Below are 17,772 nucleotides of genomic sequence, written 5' to 3' on the forward strand. Positions count from 1 at the left end.
CAACTTTGAAAGCATAAATCATTTGTTTTATTTGGCTTCTGGTGCAGTGAGTTCATGTTTATGTTTAGTAAAAGAAGCAGTGTAACTGTGGAGAAAATGTGGGTGACCCGCACTGTGGAAAAAAAATGCTGGTGACCTTTGACTTTGTGTGTGGCCTGTCCACTCGAGTTACAACCTAAGCAGTCATATACAGGTATGGGATCCATTATCCGTAAACCGTTATCCAGAAACTTCTGAATTAAGGAAAGCCCATCTCCCATATGGGTAAATTTATCAAAGAGTGAAGTTCTGCCACTAGAGTGAAATTCCGCAGCTCTCAATTCATTTCTATGGGATTTTGAAAGGCGTATTTATCAATGGGTGAAGTGAAAGTTCACCCTTTGATAAATACGCCTATAAAAATCCCATAGAAATGAATTGAGAGTGGCGGAATTTCACTCTAGTGGCGGAACTTCACTATTAACTTCACTCTTTGATAAATATACCCCATAGATTTTATCCAAATAATCAACATTTTTATAAACAATTTGCTTTTTCTCTGTAATAATAAAACAGTACCTTGTATTTGATCCAAACTAAGATATAATTAATCCTTATTTAAAGCAGAACCAGCTCATTTGGCTTATTTAATGCTTTCATGATTTTCCCAAGTATTTGTGATAACAGGTCCCATACCTGTACTGCCAAATAGGTAGCCACATTTGCTACAGATACTCTGCTGAGGAGTTGTGACAAAACATGGATTCTAATGTGTTAAAGTGATACTGACACTAAAAATTTTATTTTCACAATATTAATCTACATTAAGGGGCCGATTCACTAACTTCGAGTGAAGGATTCGAAGTTAAAAAACTTCGAATTTCGACGTTTTTTTAGGCTACTTCGAACATCGAATGGGCTACTTCGACTACGACTATCGAAGGATTCGAAGTAAAAATCGTTCGACTATTCGACCATTCGATAGTCGAAGTACTGTCTCTTTAAAAAAAACTTCGACCCCCTTGTTCGCCATCTAAAAGCTACCGAAGTCAATTTTAGCCTATGGGGAAGGTCCCCATAGGCTTGGCTAACTTTTTTTGATCGAAGGATATTCCTTCGATCGTTGGATTTAAATCCTTCGAATCGTTCGATTTGAAGGATTTTATCGTTCGATCGAAGGAATTATACTTCGATCGTTCGATCGAACTATCTGCGCTAAATCCTTCGACTTCGATATTTGAAGTCGAAGGATTTTAATTCCTAGTCGAATATCGAGGGTTAATTAACCATCAATATTTGACCCTTAGTGAATCGGCCCCTAAAAGTTACATGTAGGTCACGTTGATCAGTTTTTGCTTATAGTTCTGCTTTTGTAAGTAATTATTACAGGAAGTTCCTAAACCTGACTGTTTTGCCAACGTAACTGTCCCATCTTAGTCTGTCCGTTAAAGTTACTAATTCTAACGGATAGTGATGGGCGAATGTCTCCTGCTTCGATTCGCCGGACTGCAATTTCCTGAAAAATTCACGAAACAGCGAAACGCGAATTTTGACGCCATCGACAATTCCGATGCCGGCGACAATTCCAACACTGGCGACAATTCTGATGCCCATTAAAGTCATTAAAGAATTGTAGCGGCAATTTCGCTCAGCGAAACGCGGAAATTCGCCGTGAATTTGTGCCTGCTGAATAAATTCACCCATCACTACTTACGGACTGCTGCTGTACAAATATGGCAGCCCCCTCATAGAGAAACATGGGGGTAAGAAAGGTAATGTAAAAACATCAGGCAGGCAAAATTATAAATGACATTCAAAAATGTTGTTATAATAGCTATAAAAAAGGTTATTTTCTGGTGTCAGTATCTCTTTAAACATCTACTTTTATGGCTAATCTCCAAGCAAGAACACATGCCGCTGATTTGGCTAGATTTGTGGTGGACCAAGTTGGAAATATTTGACATTATGGCCCTAAGACTGATGGCTTGATCAGGACAAGCCTTGGTTGGCCTGATGGCTTTGTACACTGGTTGGTGTGTCCATGGACACATTGGAGTTTCCAGTCTGCCTGATTTTGACTTAAAATATGTATTTCCATACAGAGGGCAGTGGTTTATTATTAAGTTGGGGTGAAAATAACCAACCTGATCACATTATGTTTATATAAATATACCGTATGTATAAGTGTGAGGGTTTACACAGGCCTCAGAAGAAGAATTGGACTATAGCAGCTCCCACAGACTATTCACTCTCTGCATATGTGCTCTGAGTGGGAGCTGACATAGTCCATTCTTCTTCCGAGGCCTTTTCTATATATTGAAACATTAAGCCTTATCTAATGGTGAAATGTTTTCAACTGCTCAGCTTAGGTGAGCAATCAAAGGCAAAATGCATTTTCATGTTGACCCAGAGTAACCATTAGTTTGAATCATCCTCTTTGGACAGCAGACTCTTAGGGGGAAATGACTAACGTGAAAAACGTCATTTTGGTACTTTGCCGATTTACTAATGGTCGCCGGCCTAGCGAAGGAGATAGACTCTATCGGTACTTCGCTCCCTAACGCCTGGCGAATTTGTGCTCTGGCGAATGAACGTAACTATGCAAATTCACTAAGATGCGGATTTTACTGAAGTTACCTCTTGCGCCAGACTTGCCTTCGCCACCTCAGACCAGGTGAAGTGCAATGGAGTAGATAGGACTTCCTAAAGAAAATAGTTGAAAATTTTTCTAAGTCCCAAAAAACGCTGGCGTCTTTTCCTTTTTCAGGGTGAAAGGCTGAAAAAGAGCGTAAATGTTTTTTGGGGTAACTGGCTTCCCCCCTACATTTCCTAACATATGGCACATAAACTATACAGTGGGCTCATGTGTAGGGCATTATAACAACTCTATTTTGTTTTATGAAGGTTTCCCGGGCTTGTGTAGTGTAATGTATTTGCTGCAACATATACAGTACGTCCATTCCACTGTAACTTCCCGCCGTATGCAAATTTGGCAACGCTGGTGCAACTTCGCTTTGCTTGGCGCCAGCTTCCGGCGCCCTGGACGCAACTTCGGATTTTAGTGTTGTCCTGGAGAATCTAGCCTGGCGAAGTGTTGCGCTCTGAGCGAAGCCGTCACTGGCGAATTTTCGGAGGTTAATAAATCTGCCCCTTAGTAGTTAATGAATCCAGTAAGCACAAAGTCTCCATTATTCAGTAGTGACATGATTACCTTGCTGAGTTTTATAGGCCCAATGTGATTTAAGTAATGTACAGCAAGGGGCATATTTATTATGATGTGTAAAATAATATTCACTAAAAAAGGGTGTAAAAAGATGTGTAAAATAAAGGTGTGTGTGATTTTATGCCATGCGAACGGCAGATTTGTCTCCGTCATGGTGGGTCACTCTTAAGAAAAAATGCGTAGAAAATGTACACCGTTTCATACACACAAAGCCTAGCAATGTGTGGTGTAATTATCCCGCTGGTTTTTGCCACAGCATAATAAATATGCCCCTAAGAGTATAAGAGGGTTATTTACTAAAATTCGAATTTTTCTCATTATTTCAATAAAAAAAAGCCGACCAAACTCCCATCCATGATTTTACCTTATTTATCATTAAAAAAAAACTATAAAATTGGTTTGAGTTTTTGCTAAAAAAACCCCCTCATTTTACAGGTTTCATGGCCGAAATGCTCAAATGTTTTGTGATATCGCTCAAAACCCACACCTTTTTCAGATTTTTGGACGAAACTTAGCGCAGACCATGATATCTTCAAATTTGACATGGGACCTTTGCTATTGACTTTTACGGACCTCGACAGGTTGGGGATGGAGTATTTTCGGATATGGACTTTTAGCAGCCTTGGGGTATAATAAATCTCTAAAAATTTTAGTTTTTTTTTTCTATTTAAATTTGTGCTTTCTAGTGGAAAACACTCATATTTTTCGAGTTTTTTTTTAAGAGTAGGTGCTTTAATAGCCAGTTTAATAATGCTCATGTTCTATAATGGCAAAAATGAATGTACAGTTTTCTGCTCCATTTTAGTGCCTTTTATTTGCTATTGCTATGTGTGTGTAATAGTCAAATACTGGGAGATGGGCTGCTACTTAGGATTCAGTAACTACCATTAGTACAGTTTCAGCCTCTCATATTTTAGTATGAGTTGAGTGAGTACAGTCAACACATAGCAGCACTATTGAAGGAGGACTTTAGTTGGCACTAAATTCATGTATAAATGAATGACAGGTAAGTGACGGGTAAATCCGACTGACATTGTCGTTCATAAATGAACAAAATAAGCCATTGCAGGAAGGGCCCTCATTATCCTTAAAGAGGTTGGTCACCTTTAAATAAGTGTAAGACAATTTGCAATTGATCTTCATTTTTTATTATTTGCTTTTGGATTATTTAGCTGTTATTCTTTTTAATTATTTAGCTTTTTATTCAGCAGCTCTCCAGTTTGTAGTTTCAGCTAATTAGGTTACTTGGGTCCACAGAGGTTTAAAAGAGAAACAGGAAAATGAATAGAGGAAGGTCTAAATAGACACAGGGGCACAGGGGGTACAACTATACCGGGCCCGGACCTCAAGGGAAGCCCAGCTGTTCTGCCCTTACCAGCGAAGAAGTGATACGCCGCCTAAAGAGCCAAAGTCCTGAATTGCCAAAGCAGTGAACAGACCCAAAGCTGCGTAAAGACGCAAAGTTGAAGTCCTGTAGCTATGAAAAGACCCGAAGCCACGAAAGTAGCCGAAGTTGAAGACCCGAAGCCGTGAAAAGACCAGGGGGCCCAGAAAATGTTGCTGTACGGGGCCCCATGATTTCTGATGGCAGCCCTGGCTATGAGGGTTATACTGAATTAATATATTAGATAACTATTATGCTTATGGTGTCCTCAGCTTATTTTCCTTTCTAGGTTTTAACACTAATAAAAACCTCCAGTGACCTCTAAAAACATGGAGGAACCGCACTAACCTTGCACTTTGTATAGACTAAACTTTAGGGAGTTGTTGCTGTCAATTTTATGCCTGAAGTATTCCATTATTATACCATTAGCTAAGACTACGACATACTATGCTAGCTTGTATCAGACCACCTGCTCATCTAGTAGGTAATGCCTACCTTGATTCCAGCTTTATGGAAGAACTATGTGAAATATTAAAGAAAGGCTCCAACCAGTCAGCCTAGGAATAATGGAAGGTTACTTAAGCTTGAAAACTGCCAACAGAGCCAAACATTTTCACAGAGACGAGAGGAATAATGCTGTGCTGGCAGTTAATACATTTATATATATATATATATATATATATATATATATATATATATATATATATATATATATATATATATATATATATATATATATATATATATATATATATATATATACACACACACACATGGATATGGTACAGGTGCTCTAGAAGCATTTTCTACATTTGTCTGTACATGTTATGTTATATATGATGCTACTTCTGTTACCTCCTCCAGTCCCACGAGTACCAGATAGAAAACAGTTGTTAATAATAAATAAGCACAGTGGCTAAATCCATTCTTTCTGATGCCGGCAGTTATTTTTACACTATTACTGTCTCAACATTGTTTCACTGCTCCTGCCTACAGATGTCTGGAGGGATTTTCTCTCCCCTTGAAAATCTACACGACTTGGATAAAGCCAACTGTCACCCGCTAGCTTGTTTCTTGTGCCATGAGCAATATGAACACCCATGCCTTCTCGATTGCTACCATAACTTCTGTGCCAGCTGCCTGCGAGGTCGTGCAATAGATAACCGCCTCACCTGCCCTCTGTGTGGGTAAGAGACTTCAGAAACAATTATTTTTTATAGATAATTTTACTAGTGATGTACAAGCATACTGAAAGCACCTTGAACTTCTCAGGACTCCCTGGTGTTTATCATATAATAAAGTAGTGCTGTCACTGCCACAAAAAGATTTTCATTTATTAAGGTTGGGATTTAACCAGACAAATTGTCTTTGTTCTGACTGAGTACTGAACAAGAACACTATAGCCTTTTTGTAGCATAACACTTTACATATTTCATGAAATGTAATGTACGTTGTGTGCTCAAATATATCTAGTATGAATATGCTGCAAACACTTCAGTTTATTGTGACAAATTAGTAGATATGCTTCATGCTATAGAATGTACCCAGTGAGAGACAAGTATATGAAAAGTTGTAGAGGACATACACAGGTTTTCAAACACAATGGCCTCTGTTCTCTAGATAAAAAAAACTCCAGATTCCAGCAGGAACTCCATAATAATGTAAATGTTGCCTAAAGGGCACCTATTATATTATTAACTAGTGATGGGCGGATCTGTCCCGTTTCGCTGCGCCAAAAAATTGAAAATTAGCAAACAGGGAAAAATTGATGAAACGCATTGTGGCATCAAAATAATTTTGACGCACAACAATTTTTACGCGTGATAATTTTTACACGCACAACTTTTTTGTCAAAATGCATTAAAGTCAATGGGCGTCAAAATAAATTTGACGTGCTGCAATTTTTATGCGTGTGACAATTTTTACATACGCAACTCTTTTGTCCAAATTCAATGGCCGTCAAAATTATTTTGACACAAGACAATTTTTACACATGCGTCTTTTTTGTCGCAGTGAATCCATGCACCGGTATGGGACTTGTTATCCAGAATGCTCAGAACCAGGGGGTTTCTGTATAATGGACCTTTACATAATTTGGATCTTCATACCTTAAGTCAAGGGTCCCCAACTTTTTTTTTACCCATAAGCCACAATCAATTGTAAAAAGAGATGGGAAGCAACACAAGCATGAAAAAAGTTTCTAATGTAGACTGGCAGTCTGAAAGAGGCTCTGTTTGTCAGTACACATGGTTTTTATTCAGCCAAAACATGCCTCCATGCCAAGAATAAGTACCAAGAACACTACTTCCTACTTTTCAGCTCTCTAACTCTGAGTTAGTCAGCGACTTGAAGGGGAGCCACATGAGATGTAACCACTCAGTGAGTTTGCAATTGATCCTCAGCATTCAGCTCAGATGTTCAAAAGCAACAGGTATGACCCATGTGCCCCCCCCCGTCAAGTCACTGATTGGTTACTGCTTGGTAACCAGAGTAACCAGTCAGTGGAAGCCAGTAGAGCTGAAAAGCAGGAAGTAGTGTTCTGGCTATCATGTTACACATCCAGTCACTCCAGCCTTTATACATTACATTTCTGGCTAACTAACTATATTAGAAACATTTTTTATTTTGCACAGCCTATCTATTTCCACAGTTTTTATTTTTATACTGAACAATTCCTTTAAGTCTATTAGAAAATCACGTAAACATTAAATCAACCCAATAGGCTGATTTTGCTTCCAATAAGCAGGGCAATATTTATCATATAGGCATTCAAGGGCCTGTGCCTAGGACGGCAGTTTTAAAGGGGCGCCTCTCTGATGCCTATATGATAAATAAAAAAACTCTTTCCCTACCACCAGATACCTTGAAATCTGGCAGCAGAGGTGGAGGGGTAGGGGGTACCCAGCGCCGAAGGAGCAGAAGTGACATCATATCCACTGCGTATCCACTGACGCAAAGAGGTCCAGTGCCTGGGGCGCCACCGCACCAAAATACAGCATTTCGAAAAAGGATTAATTATATCTTAGTTTAGATCATATATAAGGTGCTGTTTTATTATTACAGGGAATGGGAAAAAAATTGGATTACTTGAATAAAATGGAGTCTATCCACAATTTGGAGCTTTTCAGATAACGGATCCCATACATAATAATTTTATGTCATGTATGTAATTTGTATTGGATACAGTGAGGCTCCATTCAGAAATGTTATTTCATTTAACTGCTAAAATAGGGCTCATTTATAGCTAAATATATAAACAATGCACGTTCTGCTAACACTGTATTAAGAATGAAATATAATAGGGCTAATGAGAGTGCCTGTAGCTTGGACAGCTGTGGGAGCCGTTCTACTTTTAGCTCAGACAGAATGCAGGGAAGGAATGAGATAAGGGGGATAAGCAGCAAGCATTGTACTGATACACAATATCATATACAGGTCACATTAGTAGATACTGATAGTCTCAGAATAACATTTTGGCCTCCTTGCTGAAAATACTTACTAAACCTGGTAATGTGCTTTTAACATTGTGTCACTGCACTTTGCTATCACATCAAGCCAAACCTTCATTTGTCTAGTAGACAAAAAATGCAACTGGGTATTGTTTTGTGAGCTCTTTTATTTGTGTCTCATTCTGGGTTTATTAAGTGTATAATGGAGATCAGGTAGAAAATGGAAAATAAGCAGATTTATTGGTATTTGGATCAGACACAGAAAAATTATTACTACAATCGGCCTTCATACATTTGGCAGCACATTGAACCTGTGTTTCTTTAGTTAACCACTCGTGATACATTATATTGAAATACCTAACTTGTTAGCACAATTCTCTCCAGCCCTGAAAAACACAAGGCCGTGGAAAAGACTAGTATGTACAGTATATACATTTATTTAATGCCCTCAGGCAACATTTGTGTCATACAGGTATGGGACCTCTTATACAGAATGCTTGGGACCTGGGGTTTTCCGGCTAAGGATCTTTCCGTAATTTGGGTCTTCATGTCTTATGTCTACTAGAAATTCATTTAAACATTAAATAAACCCAATAGGCTGGTATTGCTTCAACTAATTATATCTTAGTTGGGATCAAGTACAAGCTACTGTTTTATTATTACAGAGAAAAAGGAAATAATTTTTATCATTTGGATTATTTGGATAAAATGGAGTCTATGGGAGACAGCCATTCCGTAATTCGGAGCTTTCTAGATATCGGGTTTCCGGATAAGGGATCCTATACCTGTATATAATTGGACACTATGTTTTCATAAATAGTAGAACTACAGGGAGTTTCAGTAAGGTGCTCGTGTGTATCCACATACGCTAATACAATTGCTATTACATGTCACTTGTACATTTCTTATAAATTCAGATTATAGCTAAAGTTTATATTTTCTATAGTGTTCCTTCCCTCTCCTCACTGGGAATGTTGGTACAGGTATGGTATCCGTTATCCGGAAATCCATTATCCGAATTACAGAAAGACCATCTCCCATAGACTCCATTATAATCAAATAATCCAAATATTTAAAAATCATTTCCTTTTATCTCTGTAATAATAAAACAAACTGTACTTAATTCAAACTAAGATATAACTTATCCCTATTAGAAGCAAAACCAGCCTTTTGGGTTTATTTAATGTTTACATGATTTTCTGGTAGACTTAAGGTATGAAGATCCAAATTACGGAAAGATCCGTTATCTGGAAAACTCCAGGTCCCAAGCATTCTGGATAACAGGTCCCTTACCTGTATACATTTTGGAAGTAAACAGCAAACATTGTTAAAATGCTGTAACTGTGACCAGTTGCCCATAGAACTAGGGTTTGTTTACAAAACTTGGCAATATGCAAAGTACAAAAAAACCATCATGGAGGAGGATACTTTAGTTAAGAGAGCTCAACTGGGAGCATGGGTTTGTAAGGGCTATGATTTTGCAGTATGTTTTAATATTTTAGGTATTGTAGTGAGTGTGTTTAATAATAAATGTGCAATGTATATAGCAGTTGTTATCACAGGGGAAAAGGAAATGCAAAATAAGCTGGTGCTGAACTTCATTTTCCAGCTCACACCAGAGCCTTTCCATGAATGCATCAGCTGCTGTAAAGCCACAGGCAGTGGAGCCTTGTTATTATGCACATTAATATCACTTGCGTTCAGTTACTTTTCTCTTTTATTTCCAAATGTGGTCCCAAATTTTGAGACCACATTTGTGCTGTAAATCTCTTGGTAAGGTTTTCCTTTTTCTTCTCTATGACTCTTCTAGTATTGAAATAGGTAAGTTCAATTAGTCTACTGCTTATTCCTTATAAAACAATCATCTTAGAGCATTAAAAAGAAATCAGGTAACCATTAAAGGAGACATATAGGATAAATAAAAAAAAAAACTAATTTTGTAGGCAATTATAAGTAATACACGGTGTTGCTTTTACATGGTGCTAAAAATTAATATTATCTTTAAAAAATAGCCCCTTTATTGGAGCTCCCTATAAACGTTCTCTGGTCCCTGTTTGCGTTTCAAATTAGGGGTGGGCTTGTCCTAACGGTTCCTGCCAGATGGGCAGCCAATCACAGCCCTGCAGTCACACAAGCACAGACAGGCTTCAGTTCCCTATCAGGTCCTGCTAGCTGCTGATTGGTTCCTGTCCTACAGTGCAGTGAGCTGAGAGCCCCGGCTCCCCTGCACAGTCTTGGAATTCAGGGAGCAGGAAGTGGAAGAGAAGGGAGGGATTATTAGGGTTTTTGCAGACATATTCAATAAATCAACTACTTTTTTAAGCATAATTCTTCTATATCTAAATGAGTATAATGCACTGGTACATTCTTATTTTTTACACAATATGTCTCCTTTCAGAAGTGCCTTATAGCTTATATCCCATGTCTGACATTGTAGAAGCATCTGTTCATATTCATTTCTATGTTTTCTAGATTATGGTTTTGTGCTCCCATATCCTTCTACATTAGAGAAATACAGTGTATTTAGTTTGCCAGTTTGTTTTGCTCTGTTACCAAGCAATGATTCAGCTATATTCACAATGCATTGGAGATTTAATATACTGAACTGAATTAAATATAATTCACAGCTCCACAGTGCTCATATATTGATGTGGGAAACCAGGCCATTTTAGACTAATTTGATATGGACTGTGAGGACAGCCAACATTCTCTCTCTAATATGGGCAACAGGCCCTTAGCTTCTGTTCATCATGAATATACATGGGCTGCTGGAGTCTAACCATCCATCTGCTGGAATAGACATGTTGCCTACAACAAATTGGCTAGAAAGCCATGTTTCCTGATGGTATACTAATGATTGAACTGTGTCTAGTAATTATCTCCTGTAGATGTGACAGTGTGTTGTACATTTAGGTTTGATTTAAAGGAGAACTAAAGCTTAACTAAAAAAGTAGGCTAGAAATGTACATTATGTTTTTGGCTTCTATACCAACCCAAGACAACCACAGCCCTTTAGAAGTGAAAATATGTACCTCCAAAGATGCCCCAGTAGCTCCCCATCTTCTTTTCTGCTGATTTACTGCACATGCTCTGTGCTGCTGTCACTTACTGAGCTTAGGGACCCACTCACAATATACAGTACACATAGAATAGAAATGTCACAATATAAGTCTGATTAGTAATTAATACTAATACAGATATTTACTACATGGCAGCACAGAAACCAGTGCAATTAGCATCAGAATTTAATAATCAGCCTTGTAGCATCAGCTTATATGACAGACCAGCCTCATTTTCTTCTTGATAATTTGCAATGACCCCTAAGCTTAGCTTCTCAACAGCTGCTCAGAGCCCACTGAGCATGTGAGTGTCACAGAAACTTTCCAAGATGGTGACCCCCTGTGACAAGCTGAAACTTTAGGCTGGTGCAATAAGTTCAGTATATAAAATATGGCATTTCTAGCCATATTCATTTTTAGGGTTTAGTTCTCCTTTAACAGCACTTAACCAGAAGTCTCAGCATAGTACATATCAGAGTCTGGGAGACTGTATTCCATATAAAGCCCTGCAGTATATTCCTAGGATTCTCAGATTTCTGGCAAACTCATATTACTGGTATCTTTCTGTCATCTGTAATCTTTCCCACATATTGTGTAGTAGATAACTGTCCCATGCATGGAAAGATCTGACACAGGAGCTATCCGTTGGTCTCTGCACTCTAAAATGTTCTATTTTGCAAGAGCACAAGTGCAGTGGAAAAAAAATGTCGGATTGCAGCCTTTTTTTGCACTTTGCATACTGCTTCTTAAATGACCCCTTTTACATATGAGTAGAAGGGGTCAGATCAGGCATGGGATCAGACTCTTAATGGCAATCTGTAGATTCTGCAAAATGTTAGAAAGGGGCTGCTGTAAGATGCCATGGACCAGTGATCCCCAACCAGTCGCTCGCGAGCAACATGTTGCTCACCAACCTTTTGGATGTTACTCGCCGTGGCCTCAAATCAGGTGCTAATTTTTGAATTCCTGGCTTGGAGGCAAATTTTGGTTGCATAAAAAAACATATACATATACATATACTGCCAAACAGAGCCTCCTGTGGCTGCCAGTCCACATAGGCTCTACCAATTAGCCAATCACAGCACTTATTTGGGACTTTTTTAATGCTTGCGTTACTCTCCAACTCTTTTTACAACTGAATGTGGCTCATGGGTAAAAAAAAGTTGGGGCCCCCTGCCATAGACAGTCACTATTGAGTTTGTTGGTGGTTGTTGATCTAGGAGTAGGCAGAAGAGGCATCTACCTAGGGTGCAACAAAAGGGGGGTGCTGGGTAGGTACCTTTTGAAGATTCTTCTGCCTACCCCTAGTCCAGGTTTGTTTGCTCCCTCTGCCCTCTGTATGGCCAGTTTTAAGGATACTGTCACACAACAGAGACAGTAGAAACTATGAAAGCAGTCTAAGGAGTATATCACTGGTGTTTTGGCCACAGTAGTGATATTAGGGACAGTGGTGGTGAAAACATTGTGCATTGCGTGGGAATACTCGCTGAGTGTTACTGATCAATGCCATTCTTTTGAACAGAAAGTGATGAAAAGCAAGGAAGGGTGTTTTAACTGCCATGCCTATCCTAGAAAGCATTGCAGCAGTCACAATGCCAGTCTTTATAAAAATGCTACATTTTGAAAAGGATGTTATAGTGCTTTCTCTTATAGACACCAGTCAATAGTAAAAGGAAATAATGGACTTCCTCCATTAGACCGACTCCTTCAGTTCCTAGTGGACAGTTCTGCTGACTGTGATGAAGTGGTTCAGTGTGCCAACTGCGATCTTGAGTGCAAGAACCAGGTAAAGAAGCATTAATCTCCTAACCCAGGGCTGAAACTGCCTAAGAGTAGCAATTCCAATATGCGGGAATGTGATTCTCATTTGTTCTGTGCAATGCTGGTTCTAATTCTGCGGTGTACCTAAAATCCTTGCCATACTCACATGAGTACCAAGAAATAGAACCCCAATACATGATATATGCCAATAACTTTCCCAGCAGTAAAACACATTTAGCTAAAACAATACTTATTTACCCAACACATATTTTTAGGCAAAAGAAAAAACTTGTAAAGGCACTTGTTTTATAATATTACATTCCTTTTCATCTGAACACAGTGCTGAGAATATACAGTATTTTAAATTTAACTAAATATCTTTACTAATGTTCTTATGTTAGTTAACCAAGATCCAGATTTAGTTGAAGGTTGCATGTAAATGTTTGTTTTATTCTCAGTGTTCTTTGTATATATATGGAAGCCCAACTGCCAGTAAGCTTGGGGGCAAATTCATCATGGGTCAAATATCGAGGGTTAATTAACCCTCGATATTCGACTGGGAATTAAAATCCTTCGAATATCGAAGTCGAAGGATTTTAGCGCAAATAGTTTGATCGAACGATCGAAGGAATAATCCTTCGATCGAACGATTAAATCCTTCGAAACGAACGATTTGAAGGATTTTAATCCAACGATCGAAGGATTATCCTTCGACCAAAAAAACGTAGGAAAGCCTATGGGGAAGGTCCCCATAGGCTAACATTGAGTTCGGTAGGTTTTAGATGGCGAACTAGGGGGTGGAAGTTTTTTCTTAAAGAGACAGTACTTCGACTATCGAATAGTCGAATAGTTGAACGATTTTAAGTTCGAATCCTTCGATTCTAAGTCATATTCGAAGGTCGAAGTAGCCCATTCGATGGTCGAAGTAGCCCAAAAAACACTTCGAAATTCGACGTTTTTTTACTTCGAATCCTTCACTCGAAGTTAATGAATTGGCCCCTTGATGTTGCCTAATGGATTGTATAACATGTGAATCCCATATTTCTCTTGTAGGATGGAGAGATCATTTACTATTGTAACACCTGCAATCAGCCTCTATGTGCTAAGTGCAGAGATGAAACTCATAAAGCTAAGATGTTCTCTCGCCATGAGATTGTTTCTCTGGCTAAGCGTGCCAAGGATATATATAAAAAGTGCTGTAAGTATGACTTTTATCTGCCCCTTGAGCTTCATTCTGTAGTGATTTGTCCCACAATAACACAAAAGGGGTTATTAAAAAACACAAAAGCACCAATGTAAATACTATTCACAAAGACTTTGCTCTGTTCATACTCATGTTTGTTTGTCCTTGCTAGTTGCTTCTACTTTTCTGACTAAGGAGCTCGGTATAAAGTACAAGGTTCATAGATGAAAGCACTGGTATTAAAGGGCAAGTCAACCCCAAAATATAAATTTGTCTAATAAAAGAAAACACAATTCTAAGCAAATTTTAATACATTTATTAAAATTTTCATTGTCTTTAAAGTTATTTGTAAAAAGAATTGCTATTGATAGCAGCATTTGCTTTACTCCTGGTTGTTACTTTTTAATAATGTTGCAAAAGTCAGATCTGTTAAAGGACCAGTTAACATAAATACATATTGTACTTAACGAAAAAAAAAAAAACCAAGACACATTTAACTTTAAATTTGCAAAGTCTTTATTAAGAAATAACTTACAGATTCTCCACTTACGGCAACAGGGCGATTTCTCCTCCCTGACTATATCCTATAGAAGGCAGGGAGGAGAAATCGAACGCTGCACGATGGATCGTCGCCCATAACATACTGTCCCTAAAATGCCTTCATTGGGAGAAGGGGATGATATAGAACAGTGGCCTTTTTTTTTTTGAAGATTATTTTTTTTGTTTCCCTAATCTGAGAGTTACCTGCACCTCCCACAAGGAATGTAACCAATGAATTCCACTCACACGAAAGGGACCACTCCAAACCCACTACCCAAAACGGTTCCCACGTAGCCAGGTGTTCTGTCCGCAGCGTCCCCACTGCCAATATGCTTAACAGAACCAACAAATGGCGGCACTCCAGTTAAAAGGCAGGTTTATTGCAGAATCCTGCAGGTCTACATGGCCTAATGCATTTCAGGAACAAAATCCCTTAATCATGGGTCTATCAAATGCCAGTCCAAATTATTAGGACAGATTTTTCTTATTAGCAGTAGGTTTTGATGCTTCTGTAATATTTAAATATTAATTTATTATCAACTCGCTTGCAGCTCTGCATGAGGAACCTTACATTATGTTCTCCACTGAGAAGAAATCTATGCTTTGTATCAACTGCTTCCGTGACATGCAAGTGTAAGTAAATATCATAAGGGGAAGTGTTCACCAAGCCAGTTGGAATATTTCTATCTTCCAGGTTAGTGCTAGTTTGTCTCAAAATTCTGCAGTATAGAGGAGAGCACTCAAATAGCAGTTACTGCTAGAAAAGTATTTTATTGACTACAAATCACACGACATGTTTCGGGCTTAGCCCTCTCTCAAGCCCGAAACATGTCGTGTGATTTGTAGTCAATAAAATACTTTTCTAGCAGTAACTGCTATTTGAGTGCTCTCCTCTATACTGCAGAATTTTGAGTCTACATAGGATTGTGGTAATCTTTTGCTGAGGATCGAAGCATTGAGGAATTAACCCCTGCACGGCGGAGCGTAAGAACAAATTGTGTTTAGTGCTAGTTTGTATCAGAACATCACACATTAATAAAAAAAAGTAAATTCACAGTTTTTTTTAAATATTCACAAGCTATTTTCAGGGTAATCAGTTAACAGTACTAATCAGACATTACTATGAAATCTAATATAAAAACAGATTATGTGACAGTATTTCTCTATTATAATGTGTATTTCCTGCACATACAATTTAGTGGCATAAACCACTTTTTATATATATCTATATACATATATACTGTATATAAACACAGAGAGTGCTGATCCTTCACATATGCATATATATACAATATATAAGGTCACTTATACCCTTTATAAATCTCTTATAATTTTTTTCTTTTTCTCCTTTAATTGTTCTTTATTTTGAATTTAAAAATTATTACAAAATGTACATTACTTGTAATCTAAAAGGATAATAAAAACTTCAAGTAAAAAAAAAAAAAAAATACCTTACTTTACAGTTTACAATAGCACTAAGAAACCCCCTATGATAAAACTATTTACCTATAGAAAAATCTTGCTCCCAGCCGGGGTCTGTAAGTTTAAAAATTTAAAATGAGGGCTATCTGCTTCTCCGATCCCTGCTGTGCATAGTCTATCTATCTATCTATCTATCTATCTATCTATCTATCTATCTATCTATCTATCTATCTATCTATCTATCTATCTATCTATCATCTACTATATTCATCATGCAACAAACTTTCTAAGGAGACTGTATTCCTGCATCCCCTAAATTTATGACCTTGTACAATGTACCCTCTATCTATCTATCTATCTATCTATCTATCTATCTATCTATCTATCTATCTATCATCTACTATATTCATCATGCAACAAACTTTCTAAGGAGACTGTATTCCTGCATTCCCTAAATTTATGACCTTGTACAATGTACCCTCTTCTGTAAATCTGGGATTCCCAAAAGCACAAAAGACAAATTTACTATAGTTTTGTTGTTATTGCTACTTTTGTATTACTTTATTGCTTTTTATTTTTAGAACCTCTACTGTTCATCTTGCATATTTAGTTTAAAACCATTCCCTGGTTGATTAAACAAAAAATAAATAAGTTTCAATTCCAGCGCTGCAGATAAAATAATTTAGTTATTAAAAAAATAAAGCAGTTGCAAATTGTTCTCATCCTTCCTGATACTTTCTCTAAACCAAGTAGCGAAGCTGCAGGAAACACAAAAAGCACTATGTATCTGTGGTCCTGATGCAGCCTCTGGAGAGATGCATATGTAGGACAAGCTGTTCTGCATTGTTGAAGTGTAAACATTACACTCTAATTGGCATCACTGGAGTGGAAATAGAAATGACAAACTATAAAAAGCAAGAAATGTATGCATACAGTAAGAATAGTAAAGGACGTTGTTCTTTTGTTCTGCTGAATCTCTGCAAAAGCAGTGTTCTAGTATATATGCATATTTTTAAAAAGGCAAGATGAATTTCTGCAATCCTCAAAGGTTTAAAAGGCGTTTTAAGTATTCATAATGGTGGGCACAAGTACAAGGTCACAAATAGCTGATGTTGAAATTCCAAGCAGGGTCCAAAAGTTAAGTTAACCTTAAAGGGGAACTATCGCGAAAATGAAAATGAAATATAAGCTTCAGCATACTGAAATAAGAAACTTTCTAAATATAATCAATTAAAAATTCTGTACTGTTTCTGAAGTAATCAAGTATATCTTCACTATCACTCTCTCAGCATCTGTTTCTCTTTATTTTCTCTTACTTATAGGGTGCTCCTTTTACCTAGAAGATGTAAAGGTATGGAACCTGTTATCCAGAATGGATGGATCTTTCCGTAATTTGGGTCTTCATTCCTTAAGTTTACTAGAAACTCATTTAAACATGAAATAAACACAATAGGCTGGTTTTGCTTCCAATAAGGATTAATTATATCTTAGTTGGGATCAAGTACAAGCTACTGTTTTTGGAGCTTTCTGGATATCGGGTTTCCGGATAAGGGATCCTATACCTGTATTAGAGCTCACTCTATTAAAGTCACAAGAAATCCTGTCTCTCTACATGGAGAAGGCAGTTATTTTGTTAGATTTGTTTGTACTGGATTCAGTTATTTGAGTGAGCTCTAATACATCTGCTAGGTAAAGAGCCCCCCATAAGATATATTGGATCTAACTGTCAATGAATATCTGACACCCAACTGCTGCATGAAGACTGAATGAAG

At 37.7% G+C, this 17,772-nt stretch overlaps 1 protein-coding gene across 1 annotated transcript in view; it reads left to right on the plus strand.

Moving 5' to 3' along the window:
- Positions 1-17,772, plus strand: part of rnf207.S (ring finger protein 207 S homeolog) — a 51,443-nt gene that overhangs the window by 3,611 nt on the left and 30,060 nt on the right. Inside the window, exons 2-5 of the mRNA XM_018227961.2 lie at positions 5,583-5,773; positions 12,748-12,880; positions 13,909-14,053; positions 15,130-15,211. Of these exons, the coding sequence (XP_018083450.1) occupies positions 5,583-5,773; positions 12,748-12,880; positions 13,909-14,053; positions 15,130-15,211 (551 nt within the window). The remainder of the gene's footprint in view (positions 1-5,582; positions 5,774-12,747; positions 12,881-13,908; positions 14,054-15,129; positions 15,212-17,772) is intronic.

This window comes from Xenopus laevis, chromosome 7S (assembly GCF_017654675.1).
Source record: "Xenopus laevis strain J_2021 chromosome 7S, Xenopus_laevis_v10.1, whole genome shotgun sequence".
Classification (NCBI taxonomy): domain Eukaryota; kingdom Metazoa; phylum Chordata; class Amphibia; order Anura; family Pipidae; genus Xenopus; species Xenopus laevis.